The sequence below is a fragment of the Panthera uncia genome (assembly GCF_023721935.1).
Source record: "Panthera uncia isolate 11264 chromosome C1 unlocalized genomic scaffold, Puncia_PCG_1.0 HiC_scaffold_4, whole genome shotgun sequence".
In the NCBI taxonomy this organism is placed as follows: Eukaryota; Metazoa; Chordata; class Mammalia; order Carnivora; family Felidae; genus Panthera; species Panthera uncia.
The window spans coordinates 17,929,152-17,947,311 of NW_026057585.1; the positions used below are offsets into that span (position 1 = coordinate 17,929,152).

Genomic DNA, 18,160 nt, shown 5'->3' on the forward strand with positions numbered 1-18,160 from the left:
ACATGCTGCCTCTCTGGTGGAGATTATGGTCAGATGGCTGACACAAGCCCGACCCTAATGCCAGCAGGGCCAGGACAAGAGTACAGATGGAGGCATCATACCATTCTCTTAAAAAAAAAAAAAAAAAGAAGAAGAAAAAAAGGTAATGCCTTCTCACTAACCATGAGAAAGGACTTAAAAGCAGTTTTTCCACTCACTTTCTAACAGTTATTGGAACTCTGATCATATATTCACATAAGTGCTCAAAAACACATGTGCAAAAATTTATGTTCCAGTGGTTTCTCAAATAGTAAACAGAAACAACCTCAACTTCTACCAACAGAGCATGGTTAAATAAAGATTGATGAAGGGCACTTGGGTGGCTCGGTCAGTTGAGCATCCAACTTTGGCTCAGGTCATGATCTCACAGTTCGTGGGCTCAAGCCCTGCATCAGGCTCTGTGCTGACAGCTCAGAGCCTGGAGCCTGCTTCGGATTCTGTGTGTCTCTCTCTCTGCCTCTCCCTCACTCATGCTCTCTCTCTCTCTCCCTGTCTCAAAAATATACAAACATTAAAAAAAAATAAAAATAAAGATTAATGCAACTAGACTATGTAGTATTATGCAACCATAAAACAAAATAAGGTATATATTTTATGTTCTAATACAGTAAGCCACTCCCACTAGATTTTAAACTCCAAGAGGTCAGAGACGATGCCTAACTTGTCTTTTAGTGCCGAGCAAAGTCTGCTATGCTCTACACTTTCAATAAGTCAATAGTAAGTGAATGGCAAATACATAAAACATGATGCCCATTTAAAAAAAAAGGAAACGTGTTTACACATGTGTAGGATAAGGTCTGAAGAATAACTATATTCTACATTATTAACAATGGCTGTCTCTATGGAGTAAGACAGGGCACAGTGGGGTTTGAGGTATTAACTCTTAAAATGTTACTTTATATGTTTATTTTCTATAAGCTCGTATTATTTCCAAAATTAAAAAACAAGATTAAAAAAAAAGGAATGTCATTATAATATCAAATTAATGCCTGAAGTAAGCAGAAAAAGTATCTGTAATGTTAATAATCTTTAAACTTAACACCATCTTAGTAAACAATCTTCCATGTCTTTTGGATAAAAAAAAAATATATTTACATGAAATCTACAACAGACACAATAGTCACATAGCTTGTTTCCTAATCAATAATACAACATCACATCTAACAATGAAAACATAAGTCAACAGAAGAAACTTTTCCATTGTATTTTTAGTGTAAACATCAGCAAAAACCAGACTAAATTTCACCCCATAGTTCATTACTAGCAAAAGACAACAGTGATGGTCTCATCATTAAGGACTAATTTTGATTACAGGAAAAAGTTCAAAATGGATAGTATTTCATGATATTAAGGAAGTCTGCATATTTCAAATATTTAATTCTAACACAAAAAGCAGATTAAGAATTTTTACATAGCATATTAAAGAACTAGAATATGCTTACCATAATTTTGTTCTTCACAATTTTGTTCTTTTTCTAGATCTTTCTTAAATGCAGATGGCATGTCAGTAGATATATGAAATTCAATTTTCTTATTACCTACAGGTTGTGGTTGGTCAAATACATCCGAAGGTAACAACACTGGATGTAAACTGCTGTTTATAAACAGTGACAGCATTACTTTGTAATTGCAAATAAAATCCTGAGTAAAACTTCATTTCATATTTACCATAACAATGATAAAGTGCTCATAATACTATAAGCATTACACAAAGTAACTTCCACTTAATACTTCAATAAATCCTAACAAATTTTCTAATATGAGTATTATTAAATTCCTAGTTAGACAAGGAGATTGACATTAAGGGATATCACTCATTAGATGATAGAGACAGTACTTGGGGACTACTGATTCCAAACTTGAGGATATTTACCAATACACAAAGAAGTTCATTCTATGTTTAATATACACATTTTTATGTACTGTATTCTATATGCTGTACAATAAAGCTGTACTGTCCAACAGAATTTCCACTAGCCAAACATGTGGCTAATGAGCACTTGAAATATTGCTTTCCAAATTAAAATATAAGCATATAAAATACACACAAGAATATAGCAACTTTGTACAAAAAAATGTTGAATGTCAATAATTGTTTATATTAATTATAAGCTAAAATAATATTTTGGATATTATGGGATAAATAAAATATACTATCAAAATTAATTTCATCTGCATCTTTTTACTCCTTTAATGTGGCTATTGGAAAACTGAATTTGGTTCACATGACTTATCTTTAGTTATTTGTGCTGCTATAGAGATTAAAAGCATGGGACTGTGGTATCAAGACATACATAGGTAAGAAACATACATCATATTTATACTTAATATGAAACTTTAAAAAAATAAGACTCATTCCTTTCAAATGGAAAAAAGATTTTTAGCAAACTCTCTATGAAGTTACTTACAAGTTCAAGGGAAATTATATTGTAGAATAGCTAAAAAAAAAACAAAACTAAAATTGCAATTAATGATAATTTTATCTAAGATATTAAAATGCATAGAATTCCATGGCAAACAGGCAAGTAAAATATCTGCCATAATTGTTTTTAAATGACATGAGTTAAGCAAGTAGACAAAGTACACAGAAAATGCTTATTTCATAACCCAAAACAAAATTACCTGTGTGCAGTAGATGGTGTTTTCAACATATCCTTTATTTTTTGCTTTTTTCTAACATGGTGCTGCTTTATTGTTTTTGGTCTTTTGGGCTGAAGATTTGCTAGTTCCATTAGTTTGGTCATTCTACATTAGGGAAAGAAAAATAAAAACAAAAAATTCCTCATGTAGGCGCACATAATATAAATTAAGCTAGAAGTATAAATGACATATTCTAGTAAATTAGGATTTATGTAGCATAAGTATAGTCTGTTTTTTTAAATTTTTTTCATGTTTATTTTTAAAAGAGACAGAGTGCGAGTGGGGGAATGGCAGAGAGAGAGCGACACAGAATCCGAAGCAGGCTCCAGGCTCCATGCTGTCAGCACAGAACTCAATGTGGGGCTCAAACTCATGAACCGCCAAGATCATGACCTGAGCTGAAGTCGGACACTCAACAAACTGAGTCACCCAGGGCCCCATTAAGTACAGTTTCTAAGCCATCAATTAAGATAATAATTTAAAATAAGCTCATATTCTAAATTTCCTTGGTCAACTTTCATCTTACTTTAAAGGAATTGGAAATTTACTTAGTTTCAATTTATCTCTAAAAGATATGTTTTAGTATAAAAATTATTAGTTGTTCAAATAAAATGACTACACCTGATGCCAAACAGTTAAAACAAGATACAGTAATACAACAACTTATGTAACTTTTCTCTTTCCTTGACTGACTTTTCTTCTAATTAAAGATAGCCTAAACTGAAGTATTTTTATTTTAAAGCATTTTGTGTATAATTGTTGCACATGAATCATTACACAAACAAGATAAGTTACTTGAGAACAATGTTTTCAAATACAGTACTATACTCTGAAGTAGTTTATAAATAACTATCAAGGTGTAACAATTGATACATTGTATGTAGTTTATCTTCATTGTGAGTGTGAATAATATTTAGAAAAGATCTTGTCTAGCCTTTTTTGTATCTTCCACAGGATCGGACATGGTGTTTCCACAGAGCACAAGCTCAAAAACCACTAGTCATAGATAGCTCTATATCTATAGTTACATTTGTGAAATTTGGAAGCAAAATAAACATGCACACAAAATTCAAGAAAAGAGAATTAAGTCGTTAACATAAGCTTTAAATCTAAGTGAGGAAAAATGTAAACTTATGCTATGTAAACATAAAGCCTCTTAACAATCATAGTTTACCCAAAATTTTATGAATAAATCTAGTAATACAAAAACATGCCTCTGTTCACAAACTGCTCAAAGTACACTAAGCCTCTACAACAATGCCAGAGATAAGTTAGGTAGGTAATCAACAAATATTTGCTGAATGAACAGTACAGGTTTTTGTTTTTCCTTTTTTTTTTTTTTTTAATTTCCAGAAGATACTAGAAAAGCAGAAACCAGAGACTGTTTCTCATTACTCAAGGTGAATTACTTAGAGAATTCCTCACTATATCCCTAAATGAAAACCTAAATAAAACAACAGAGTTTTCACCAGTTTGCATAATTTTTACAAAGAAAGTAAAATTTACAGAGGTTATGGAATTAACACAAGGCAACACTCTATGCTGTTCTTTATTCAGTAACAAGTTAAAGTTATAGTCTATCAAGAGCTGTCAGCTTTCCTAAAATGTCTCTATTGAAGACACTCTAGTCACCCCATTTATGTAGTTTTGGCTCCACCTACACTTTGATTTTAACTATTTCTCTTGAAAGAATATATATATTGAGCCACTACTTAAGTGAACACTGACTCAATAATAGTGAAATTCTTACTGATTATTTGTAAATATTGCCTAGATTCTCTGCTTGGGTTTTGACTCCTGTCAAGCATTCCTGTATCTGACTTCTGTACACAGTTACCTAAGATTCCCAACCTATGGGGTACCTGGCTGGCTCAGTTGGTGTGCTCCACGTTTGGTGTAGAGATTACTTAAATATAAAAAATCTTAGGGGCGCCTGGATGGTTCAGTTGATTGACCATCCAACTCTTGATTTTGGCTCAAGTCATGATCTCATGGTTCCTGAGTTCAAGCCCCGTGTCAGGCTCCACACTCAAGTGTGGAGCATGCCTGGGATTCTCTCCTTCCCTCTCTCTCTCTCTCTGCCCCTCCCACACTTGGTCTTTCTCTCTCAAAACAATTAAACTTTAAAAATAAATAAATAATCTTAAAAATAAATAAAAATCTTAAAAAACAAGAAAAAAAAAAAAAAAGATTCCCATCATGTGCACATACTAGTCTGCTGGAGGAGGGATTGGCCAATTAACAGCCTTAGGACCAAATTCAGCCAGCTACCTGTTTTTGTAAACAGAAAGTTGTGCTGAAACACAACAAAATCTGCTCATTTAGGTTTGTCTATGGCTACTTTCCTACTATAACAGAACTCTCTAGCCCTATACAGAAAATGTTTAGCAATTCCTATTCTAGGCTATGCTATGGATTGTACACCTGGACATTGTTAACAACTTACTGCTTTTCACCAGAATCTTTAAATAAAATATATGTAGGCTGTCAAGAACAACCAATAAATTCATCTGCATTAGTAACTATGAATGGCTTTGCATAAATCCCTCAGAAATGCTCTGGAAATACTCAGAGGTGAATAAAATTCACGGAATAAGCTGAAAAAATATGAATACAATCTATTCTTATTCTTGTTATTCGAGAGAGTTATGTTTTATAAAGTGTCCCCTCTGCCAAAAAAAGTCTCCACAAAGAATTAGTGAATAATGAATGAATCAATGCCCCTAGGGGAAAGTCAGGATTAGTTTCCTGCAAGCCTATTCTCTAACATTTCACCAACTGATCTATAAACACCTTGTTTTATGTGTTTCTGGTTTAAGGGCACCTTATTTTAAATATGGTTGACTCATTAACACTGAACTCACAGTCAACAGCACTACAGCTCCAACCTGAACAAGGTTTATCTAATGTGTTTTTTCCATCAGGCACATCACAGCCTCCTTGATCTTGTAAACATTAGACAGAACTACAACACTATGGTTGGAGACCGCTTTGAACAGCAAAATCACCAACAAACAGCATAAAAATGTGAAAAGATTAGTATTAAATAGACCATGAAAAGGATACCTGTTAACAGTATGGGAGCAGAATGTCACCCTGTTATACCTCATCTGGGAATACACATGTCAAGCAACTCAAATTTTTCATCATTGCACCATGCCCACATTGCCAAAAGACCATAAAAGCCCTATCTATAAGTAATGATTTGGGGGTTACAAATAAATTTTAGCAGGTAGGCACATTCACAAATAAGCAATCCACAAATAATGAGGATCAATTGTACTTTATAGTATCATAATCGTCAATCTAAAAAATCACTCATAATCCAAAAATTTTTCCTTAGGTCTTAATATATAGTCCCAGGTCTTAATCTGTACCTAATATGCATGGTCAAGAGTTGGAGGGTTGGGGACAAATTCTAATCACCCCAAATTACGAACAATTATAGGCAAAATTTAGTAAGAGCAAGTGAATCATTCTGTTTCTTCAAATCTAAACAAATCTTATTTGATATTACAAACCTCTGTCGGTCTTCATCATCACTACTTTCATATTCTGATTCTTTACTTGATAATTCCTCCTCCTCATCTGGCAAAGGAGGTTCCTCTGGTGGCTGAGGAGATGCAGGTGGAAGAGGTGCATGTAATGGCATATAGTCTTCATACTAATTAAAAGAAAAAACAAAAAGACTACAGCAATCTATGATATTTATAGAACAGAAAAACCATTTCCATCCAGACACATTATTCTCAGATCTCTTTCCCTCACGATATTCTTTTACACATGCAACACTGAGTAACACCTGCTACAGAAGATGGCTAATTGATCACAAAACTTGTTTCTTCCTCCTTCACACCTAGCTGGACTAAATTTCCAAACCTCCTACAGTTAGATTTCACCATACAATAGTTTTAACCAACAAAATGCTAGCATTAAAAAAAAAAAAAAAAAAAAAAAATCCACCCATAATCCTCTCTTCCTTCTTGATCTGCAAGATGTATGGTAATACCCTCATTGATATGGGAATGCACATAATGAAGTTATGTCTTTTGAATGATTCAGTAGAGTACAACACCATTCTGTCCATTTTGGGATGGACTTAACATGCATAAGAAATAAATTATACTGTGTTAAGTGACTAAGATTTGAGTTTTATGTTAACAGTGGTTAGCCTAATCTTTGTTTATTTTTTATTTTGAGAGAGAGAAAGAGTGTGCATGTGAGCTTGTGGGGCTGAGAGGCAGAGGGAGAGAGAGAATCCCAAGCAGACTCCATGCTCTCAGCAAAGAGCCTGATACAGGGCTCAATCCCACAAACAACGAGATCATGACCTGAGCCAAAATCAAGAGTTGGACACCTAACCAACTGAGCTGAGCCCCCATGCACCCAACAGTTAGCCTAATCTTAACTAATAATCCTGTAATGTGCCAGGCATTGAGATGTTGGGATTACAAAATATTATCAAGGTTAATAGTATAGACATTAGAAAAGTAGCCAATATGCAATACATAGTAGAAAAGCAAATGTTCTACTTAAATGTTAGGATTCAAAATAATTTCTCAGTGCTACTGTCTAAACAAATACTAAGAGTACTACACCAAAATAGAAACTAGAATTATTCAACAGCAGACACAGATGATCTAAATTACTGATAGGTTTGCACAGTAAATTCTAATAAAAATTATTAGCAACATTTCTTGTCTTTTGCAAATGAAGTTCTATATGCAGTAAAACCAGAAACAATGGAAATTTTCATAATTGTTGAATGTAATTATTTTATAAAATGGCAGAATGTTCTGGATCAGAGGACTGAACAACAACACTGGCAGCAGACGATGGCCTCTAGGGAGCCAATGGCTGGCTCAGTAGGTAGAGCATGCCACTCTTTTTGTTTTTTTGTTAGTAGGCTTCACTCCTAGCATGGGGCCCAACACAGGGCTTACACTCATGGCCTTAGAGATCAAGACCTGAGCTGAGATGAAGAGTTAGACACTTAACTAAGACACCCAAGCACCCCAAGCATGCGACTAGATCTCAAGGGCATGAGTCCAAGCCCCACGATGTAGAGCTTACTTAATTTAAAAAAATGTTTAAAAAAAAAAAAAGATATCACAGAAATGATGGCCTCTATTACCAAATGCATCTCTTTCATGTTCTGGCTTTTTTCCACTTTTAATTATTCATTTGACTAATGTTCTATTAACTTTGTATTTGTCCCTTATTTTCAATGCACATTAGAGGTTACTGGAACAATATTTGTGAACTTGATCCTAAATAATCCCACCTCAGAAGAGATGTTGTAAATCTTTAAAATTCTAAGAGATTTCTTACCATGGGAGGTCGCGCAGTAATTGGTCCAAAAGGTGTGGGCAAATTCATTTTATTCATAAGATGAAGAACCTTAAAGCAGAAACACATTTAAAATCATATAATAAAATGACAATTCAACTCACAACTTTTTTTTTTTTTACATTTATTTATTTTTGATAGAGAGAAACAGAGCACAAGTGGGGGAGAGGCAGAGAGAGAAGGAGACACAGAATCCAAAGCAGGCTCCAGGCTCTGAGCTGTCAGCACAGAGCCCAACGCGGGGCTCGAACCCACAAACCGTGAGATCATGACCTGAGCCGAAGTTGGATGCTTAACCAACTGGGCCACCTAGGCACCCGATTCAACTCACATCTTATATTTTATGTAATTTAAAACTTTGCAATAACACTCCTGATTTAGTGCAAAGGCTGGCCACCTCTTGCCTTATCCCAGAACAGGGATAATACCAGGTGCTGGTATATCTCAGAAGATTAGCCTTCCTGAAATGTTTGTCAATTCTACAAATACTATTATTCTCATTATTAAAAATGTCATGTTCTTGCAATGTGAATGCTATCAAAATGTTATGTCTTTCCCCTTAATTATTGTAGAATTATGAAACAGAAGGTACAATAAAGAAAATAAATATCATCTACATTTTGTACCTCAAAGTATCTTACTACTATCAATACTTTCAAGCATTTGCTTAAGGGTCTACTATGCCTTTTTCTTTAAGAAAGAATATCTACATTAAAGGTGTATGCTTAAGTAACAAAAATTACCAGAAATTATATTTCCCAAATTACATTGTGTTTATTAGTATTATTAATAGTAAGCATATTACTATGTTTATACCACAGTTTAGAAAAACTTCTACTTGAATCCAGTAACACTTCATTACCTTTTGCAACGGACTGAACCTCCACCCATATACATATACTGAATCCTAACACTCAGTGTGATGGATGGTCTTAGAAGGTAGGGCCTTTGGGAAGTAATTAGGTCATAAGGGTAGACTCCCATGAATGGGATTAGTATCCCTTATAAAACAGACCCGAGAGAGCTCTCTCACCTTTTTTCGGCAAGGTGAGGATCCAAAGAGAAAACAGCCACCTGCATCCCAGGAAAGGGCCCTTACCAGAACTTAACCTTGCGGGCACCCTAATCTCAGAGTTCCAATCCCCAGCACTGTGAGAAATAATTTTCTGTTTATAAGCCAGTGAGTCTACAGTACTTGGTTATAGCAACCCAAACTAAGACACCCTTAATTACTATAATACATTGCATGTTGGAATTAGTCTGATTAATACTATTATGAAAAGTATAAAAATTAGCATGGAGAATAATTATCAAGTCATTTAAGCATTTACTTTGAGGAAAGTTACGTTTCATTCTACTTACCTGTACATAGAACTTAGGCACACTTGCCAAAGCATTTACTATGTTTGCTAGGATTGTGCTTGAAGGTGGTGGGTACATATACTTGAGACATGAATTCAGGGGAAAAGTCAGCCTAAAAAAAATATTTAAAATGTTTATCATGTTTTAGCAAATTTCATATCAATAACTCACTTTTAGGTAACATACAAAATTGCTCACATAATTCAGTACTTTTAGATTTACCTTGTTCCTAATAATCCCAAACAAGTACATTTAAAAAGAAACTTGCTTTCTGACTGCACTAAAAAAAGGTATTTCTTACCAGAGCTTATCTTATAGCTCTGAACATTTTTTTTTATGTTCATTTATTTTTAAGAGAGAGAGAAAGAGTGTGAGAAGGGGATGGGCAGAGAGAGAGGGAGACACAGAATCTGAAGCAGGCTCCAGGCTCTGAGCTATCAGCACAGAGCCTGACGCGGGGCTCTAACTCATGAGCTGTGAGATCATGACCTAAGCCAAAGTTGGATGCTTAACTGAGCCACCCAGGTGCCCTTATAGCTCTTAACATTTTAATGGTCCCAAATTCAGTGACAAACTCTAACTGCTGAAAATGTTCAATCAACATGTTAAAAATATACATGACAGATAATAAAATATCCTGTAGAACATCTTATTTGCAATACAGGCACGCACACGTGCGTGCGCGCGCGCGCACACACACACACACACACACACACACTCTGAATGACAAAACTGAAAAAACAAGACACTAACAAAAAATACTAACCCATGGTTTGGTGCAATCCCATTTTCTATGGTTAAACAACCAAGTTCTTTCTTTTCTTTATCATCTTCCACAGGATCATCAGATCTAAAAAATACAGAATCAAAGTTGATCTTATGTTTAGAAATAGAGTAAAAAAACTACATACAGAAAAGACATATTACCTTTTCAAACATGGTACTGTATTACGAAAATAGTTCCATAATAAATAAAACTTCCAACCATTTCTCAAACAAATAGCAAAAGAAAGGTAAATAGTAATCAACATTAGTAAACGTCCTTCTCTATCCTAGACATTATACAAGGCACACATTTTCATTTAGTCTTTTTACTCTTCAATGAAACCCTATGAAGATGGTATGACAAATCTCATTGACAAAACATACAAAAAAACAGCAACAAAAAGCAACAAAAAATACCCCTGGAGTTCACACGGTATACAATAGTGGTACTCAAATTTCTTAACATGTATCAATATCACTTAAAGAGTTTGTTACAATTCAGACTGCTGGGCTTTATCTTCCCCTTCCTACCCTTCCCCCCACCAAATTTCAAATTCAGTAGGACTAGGGTAAGGCCCAAGAATCTGTATTTCTTTTTTCATTAATGTTTATTTATTTTGAGAGAGAGAGAGAGAGAGAGAGAAAGAGCGAGAGTGAGCAGAGGAGTGGCAGAGAGAGGGAGACAGAGAATCCCAACCAGGCTCTGTGTTGACAGATAATAAACACAGGGCTCAATCTCAGGAATAGTGAGATCATGACCTGAGCTGAAATCAAGAGCTGGATGGATGCTTAACTGAGCCACCAGGCACCCCAAGAATCTGAGGTGATGATGCAGCTGGTCCAGGGAGTACTCTGAGAACCACTAGTGCAAAGCAAATTTATAAGTTTTATAACTACAAAGAGTTACAGTTGGGAACTAAATACAAGTCTTTGATTTCAAAGGCCATGCCTTTTCATGACACCCTGCTATCTGTAATACAAGGACTTATACTAGTTTTATTCCTCCACTTAAAATTGAAGTCTAGTTATATTCCTCCACTTAAAATTGATTACTTTTCCTCCACTTAAAATTGATTACTTTTCACCCTACCCTCTTCTCACTTCACACTGATTAAATTCTTAATATTAAATCAACACTGAAGATTCCTAATGCACAATTAAGAACAAACATAAATATAATATACTAGATTCAAGAGATGTATCATTTATTATCTGAAATCATTTACTTGCTAGTCTGAAGACAACCCAATAGAAACACAATTGATTAAAAACACTTTAAAATTTTAGGAAAACCTATCTACATACCTTTTCTTTTTTTCAGGGTCTGAAGAGGGACATGGGGAATGAACTCGATCTTGTTCTTTTGCAAATTCAACAACTAAAGTATGACCCAAAAGTTTCAGCTGATGTAGTCTTGTCAATGCCTTCAGTTGGAAAAGCAAGAGTAAAATATTTTATAATTCCACCAAAAATTATTTGTTAGAGAACATCTATATAATAACTTACACATGTTCTTTGTTAATGCTGTTAATATTTCCTTGGCTATTTCTTACCCATTTCTAATGTCAGGCTGGTTAGCCTTTGTCGTTTATTAAGAAACTGCTTCCTATCACTTACCAAAACTAAAATCTGCTGAAATCCAAATCTGCCTATACCTAGGCAACTGAAAAGGTTAGAAAAACAAACACAATCAGCCTGGACTCACTTTAAATTCATGACCACAACCACAAATCTGGAGTGGAACTTAATGATGCCATACATATCTCATTTTTAGTTCATTTTTTCTACTAATTTCTAAGACTATTTTGTACTTTCTCCTGGTTCCTCAACCCTCACAACATTCCTTTCCCATTCTTTACCTTAGGATTTTGCTTCCTACTTTGGGAAAACTGAAACAACTATACGAGAACTTCAGATTCCCACCATAACTCCCATCTACCAGCATATGCATCTACATATTCTACCTTCTGCTATAATGTATTAACTAGTCATGTTTTTAATCTCAATCCAGTTGCTTGACTTGTATACTAAATCCCACCCTCCCATCTACTCAAGAGTCTCTCTTCTGCTCCCTGAAACTGTATGGGAAGTCTTCTTTAATTTTCTGTCCTCTACTAAATCGTCCATATTAGCACACAAATATGCTTCTATTTCTCCCATCCTAATTTGTTTTTCTTCATCCATTGATCCCACTTTGCTCTTCTCCCCTCCTTTAATTACTGTTGCAGTAAAACTCCTTAAGAATTACCTAAGCCCTTTACCTAAAATTCCTTTGCTCCCATCCAGTCGCCAACTCAGTCCACTGGCACTGCTTAGCAAAGACAACAAATTCTGTACTGCCAAGCCAATGGTCTACTTTCAATCATCATCTTATTGCATTTAACACAGTTGATCACTCCCTCCTTGATACATGTTCTTCACTTGGTGTCAAGACATCACACTTTCTTGCTGTTTGCTTCCTAGCTCACTGGTTTCTACTGCTTAATCTCTTGGCTTGTGCCTTCTCAAATTCTAAATGTTGGCATACACCCCAGAGTTCTATTATGGGCCCTCTTTCCAGCTACTATCTTGGTGATCTAATCAGCATCCTAAATTTAAATTCCATCACTATGCTTATAATTCCCTAATTCATAACCTCAGTGCAAACCTGCCCTGAAGTTCAAGAAAACATATCCAAACTACAGGATGGCTCCCGTTAGGTGTCAAACAAACATCTCAAACTTCTCACACTTCAGAAACTAAGCCACTAATGTTCTCTCCTCATCCCCTCAAATATTTTCTATCTGGGACTTTTCACATTTCAGTTGCTGGTATAACTCCATTCTTCTACTCACTTATGTCAAAAATACTGGAATCATCTGTAAGTCTTCTTCCCACATCAAGAAATTGTTTGCTTCTATCTTCAAAATATATCCAGCATCTAACCACTTCTATCACCTCATTCCAAACAGCTATCATCTCTGAACTAAATTGCCACCATAACCTTTTTACAGATTTCCTTGTTTCTACTCTTCCCTGCTTTACATCTCTTCTCAACACAACACCCAAGGTGATCCTTTTAAAGATATGTTAGATTATGTTACTGCTTTGCTCAAAATATTCCAATTGCTCCCCATTTACTCAGAGTAAAATCTAGGATCCTTAGAATACCTAAATGAGGGTTGCCTGGGTGGTTTAGTTGGTTAGGTGTCCAACTCTTGATTTCAGCTCAGGTCATGATCTCAGGGTTCATGAGTTTTGTCAGCACAGAGTCTGCTTGGGATTCTGTCTCCCTCTCACTCTGTACCTCCTTGCTTATTCTTGCTCACTCTCTAAATAAACTTTAAAAAAAAAAAAAAAAAGAATACCTACATGATATGGCCTCTATTACTTCTCTAACCTCAAATCCAATTATTTCCCCCTCATTTTGTCTGCTTCAGCCATTTTGGCTTACTTAAACATGACGTTCTCCCATACTACAGCCCTTGTTCCAGCCATTATTCTGACTGGAATGTACTTTCCCCAGGTACTCTCTTAGCTAACGTCCTTCACCTCCTTCAGATCGTTGCTCAAATATGACCCTTATCACCTCAACAGCAACTTAACCATTCCCATCTAGCACTCTTGATCCTATTTCCTTTTCGTTTGTATTCCATAGCATTTATCATTTTCTAAAATATTAAACAATTATGTTTATTATTTATAATCTGCCTCCCCTTTAGAGAATGTGAGCCTCAATGAGAACATAAATCTTTATTATTATTTTCTTCCTCGCAAAATGGATGTCATACATATTCTCTTTAAGGATATATGGTTTTTCATTTTTAATGTTAGCTAATTTCCCCCACCTCTCTCAGCTACTTACTTTGTAGTTCTACTTCCTTTTCAACTTCTTCTTCTCATTCTCCTTTGCTGGTCTGTCTTCCTTGGGCAACCATACCCATTCACCTGATTCAAAAAACTCCATTTTGAGCTTGTCTCAGCTCTAAAGCCATATTTTTAACTGTATTAAAAATATTTCCACAGAAGTAGCTCATTGACTCCTCAAAGTTAACAGATAGCATTTGAATTCATGATCTACCTTTGCAAGTATCTTTTAAATCCTGCCCTTAATGTCAGCTAATGTAATAACCTAATACCTCAGCCCAAAAATCTCAAACCTAATTATGTATAGGAATCACAAGACCTACAAACTCAATCTCTACCAAGTGTGTATCTACTTCTTCCTTTGTCTTCTTATTGATTTATTCAGACCTTTTATCTTGCCTTGCCCATTATAACACTTCTCTTGTCTTGGCTTTCCATTTGGTCTTCCTACCTTTAGTTTTTCCCCATCTAATCCATTACATGAACTCTACCAGATATTTTCACAGATCTGACTATATTATTGGCCAGCTCAAAACTATCAGTGCCTTAATATCTACTAAACAAAATTCAGTCCCTCCCTCCCACCCAAATTTAGATCTCAACCTATTTTCCAAGTCCTAGTTCCATTTCAACCCTTAATTCTTGCTCTACTTACAACTTTCCATGTTTGACAGCTTCACTTAGTGTTCACCCAACCTGAAAGGGCCCATCTCCCTTTGTTTTCTTCTCAAAATCCAACTAATCATTTAAAGGTCTACCTCAAAGGTCAACTTCTTTGTGAATGAATCCCTAGGATTTTTAAAATACATGTATTTTCCCTTTAATACTTAAAACATCTTACCTTGCAGTTAAAGAGAGTTATCAATCTTTGCATCCTTTAGAATTTATTTTTAAGTACATATGAAATTACAATTCAATCTTAATTTGCTTTCCAGTTAATCTATGTTTGTTTGTTTGTTTATTTATTTATTTATTTATTTATTTATTGTGAGAGAGAGAGGGAGACACAAAATCTGAAGCAGACTCCAGGCTCCGAGCTGTCAGCCTGACAGGGCTCGAACCCCCGAACTGCAAGATCATGACCTGAGTCCAATGCTGAACTGACTGAGCTACTCAGGCGCCCCTCCAGTGAATCTATTCTAATTTCCAAATACCTAAACATTGGAGAAGATTTGCCAACTGATAAACCAAATGCAGTCTGTGAGGAAAACTCTTGAAATACAGACCCTTTTGCTTTTGAAAACTGTGGTTTAACATCACATTTCATTTTTGAACAAAGATAAGTTAATAGGAAATTGCTGACAACTTTAATAGTAAAAAAATAAATAAATAAAAAAGTCATACCTTTATAGCTGCTTTTTCACTAGGAAAAGTAGCAAAAGCTGTATGTTTCTGAAAAATAATTAAGGTACAAATTATTTGTAACATAATTTCAGTCTTCCATAAGGAAGTCTGATACTTCACCAGTTGACAGTGATTTCAAAAATTAATAGTCATGGAAAAGGATGGAAAATCGAGATTGTTTTAACTGATAATTAATTTCAGTACAGTGGTTCTGAATCTTTTTTGCTTCAGAGTTCCTTGAGATGACAGCTATGTAGCCTTTTAAATACGAAGGTGTACACACATATACAGTATGTTTTACACATGCTTTTAAATAGTTCAATAGACCAGAAGTTTAAAAACCCCTACTATACACAGGACAACTCTTAAACTATCTCAATATACAAATATCTGCAATTTATAATATATATGAAGATCTTAAAAACTTTCCTCTATAAGATAAATGCAAAGTTTAAAAATGTTTACCAACAGAAAATCATTAAGTGCATGTTTCCTTTGTGATTTATCCTTGTAATAAGGGTTCAATGGGAGAAGTCTATTTTTCAATATAAACTGTAAATAGTTTAAAAACCATCAGAAAAAAACATAAGTCAAAAGTAAATGAATCCTTATGCTGTGAAAGAGTTGTTGTCAAGAGTTGCTTATATTACATCACACATTCTAATTTTGTCAGATCTGATCCAACATGACCTAATAAGAGTGTATTTAAACTGAATAACACAGAATACTTGTACTTGCTGGTATACATGACACTTTGATCAAAACTGGTCGTTCTTCTCAGTACTTCTTAACCCTGGCTGCATATTAGAATCACCAGAGGAGACTAAAACCACTGATTTCGCTGCATCATAGACCATCTTGCAGAAACTTAACATCACCGTACTATTTTAATGGAGAGAAACCCATCTAAAACATCTTCAGGCATAAAAGCAAATGAAGTTATTGAGTAAATTCCTGCAGTCTCAAAATATTGTTCCCCAAAGATTCCGTCAGAAATAAATTTTTATTTTATTTTTATTTTATTTTAGAGAGAGAGAGAGAGAGAGAGCGCGAGCAAGCGAGCATGAGCGGGGCAGAGGGGCGAGGGAGAGAGAGAGAATCCTAAGCGGGGTCCAAGCTCTGCGGGTAGCCGGAGAGGAACTCCATCTCACCTCCCACGGAACACGATCTGACCGAAATCAAGAAATGAAGCCTCAACCACTGACCCACCCAGGTGCCCCTTTTTATTTTTTTCACTTTACTTTAGAAAAAGATTTTATGAATAATTTCTTCGTAAAAAGTCTAGTAGAAATTCTATAACTGGCTTACTGAATTTACTATTGTAGTTTCTCCTCTATTTTAATGAATATCTTCACAGTGGCATATACGTGAACCAACATTTTTGCAAAGTCCTTTGTACTTTGTATTTGAGTACTGAGTCTAAAAGAAATGCTCTCAAATTCAGAGGAGTTTTGAGATTCCCCGGATGGATCAGAAAAGGGAACATAAGCCACTCTTCTGCCTTGCCCTTCTCGGCGGCGCTGTGACTAATGCAGGCTCAAGCCAATTAAAACTTCACATGGTACGCAAGACATCTGCACATTAAAGAGGAAAGACAGACACGCCCTCACTACACTAGCGCATTTTCCCACTCTTTTCTGTCTTCCTTCTGTCAAAGCTTCCCCCTCCCCGAGTCAAGGGCCTTCCCCGGCGGCTTGGGACAGGAGCGCCCTTACCAGTCGTCCCTTATCTGACAGGACGCGCACCGACTGCGCCCCGAAATATTTCAGCAAATCCTCTTTCTCCTCAGCAGTCAGCTCGGCTGGCAGGTGCCTCACAAGAAGGGTTCGGTCGCCCCGTGACGGAGAGAGTGAAGCAGAGCTCTGACATCCTCTTGCCATCGGCGGTAGAGGCTGCTCGGGAGCCGCCATTTCCCTCAGAGAAACTGCAACACGGAAAGCGAAGAGAAGAGGCCGCAGTGAAAATGAGCTAATCAACAGAAGCTGGGGATAAATGAGTATTTTTCCGCCTCGCGCTAAGGATTCTGGAAACAGAGAAATACCGCGATAGACGGTCACTTTCTCGCGAGACTTGCATCCGCGACGGATGTCTCTTCGGAAACCGGTTTCTGAAAATGAAGAACTAGGTTCCAAACGAAGGGAAAGCAAAGTGGTTTTAAATTACAGGTAGCTGCTGAAGGTATTTAAAAAAAAAAAAAACAAAAAAAAACCTTTGCCCTAGAGAAGCGTGAGGATTTAAAAATGTATCAAATAAGGAATGAGGGGTCCCAGTCGCGTGAAGGGGAAAGAACGTAAACCCAGGGAATGAAAGAGCCACCACCGCGACAGCGCAGGCGGGGAGCAAGACTGGACGCGGCGCTGGCCTGGGCGGGAGCTGAGCTCACTGGATTCCTATTTCCTGGCCAATCGCGAAAGCGTATTGACTGGCTGGCCGGCGGCGGGGGGGGGTTGCTTACAGTCTTGGAAGAGTAAAACCTAAAGATAGCATGTTCTTCCTTCAGTAAGTGCCCTTAGAACTCAGTTTAAGGAACAAAAAGTTAACAAAGAAATGTGTTTTGTTTTCTTGAATCATCGTGCATATAGCAGCCTCATAGGCTCTGGCCACTGTTTATTTCACGGAATTGGTGGCCTCTAGGGAGATATACTCTAATAAATGTAAATAAATGATTATATAGATAAAGCGATAGATCTTCACGTTTAATCCTCATAACAACCCTAAGGGGGTAGGTACTCATTTCGATTTTATAAGTGAGGACGTTGATGTACAGGGGGCATTGATATACAATGAGGGCATTGATGTTTAATAAATGGCAAAG

The 18,160-nt window shown here is 36.1% G+C and overlaps 1 protein-coding gene across 6 annotated transcripts in view; it reads right to left on the bottom strand.

Moving 5' to 3' along the window:
* RNPC3 (RNA binding region (RNP1, RRM) containing 3) overlaps positions 1-17,485 on the bottom strand; it is a 33,954-nt gene extending 16,469 nt beyond the window's left edge. For 4 of the 6 annotated variants that reach the window (XM_049616694.1, XM_049616693.1, XM_049616692.1 and 1 more), the window contains exons 1-9: positions 17,061-17,404; positions 15,346-15,393; positions 11,461-11,579; positions 10,157-10,240; positions 9,391-9,502; positions 8,011-8,079; positions 6,201-6,343; positions 2,662-2,784; positions 1,482-1,633 (exon numbers count right to left, since the gene is read on the bottom strand). In XM_049616694.1, coding sequence (XP_049472651.1) covers positions 1,482-1,633; positions 2,662-2,784; positions 6,201-6,343; positions 8,011-8,079; positions 9,391-9,502; positions 10,157-10,240; positions 11,461-11,579; positions 15,346-15,393; positions 17,061-17,255 — 1,045 coding nt within the window. In that variant the 5' untranslated portion in view covers positions 17,256-17,404. Of the gene's footprint in view, positions 1-1,481; positions 1,634-2,661; positions 2,785-6,200; positions 6,344-8,010; positions 8,080-9,390; positions 9,503-10,156; positions 10,241-11,460; positions 11,580-15,345; positions 15,394-17,060 lie in introns of all 6 variants that reach the window. The other 2 variants (XM_049616691.1, XM_049616695.1) reach the window with 2 other exon arrangements.
* Positions 17,486-18,160: the final 675 nt, after the last annotated feature.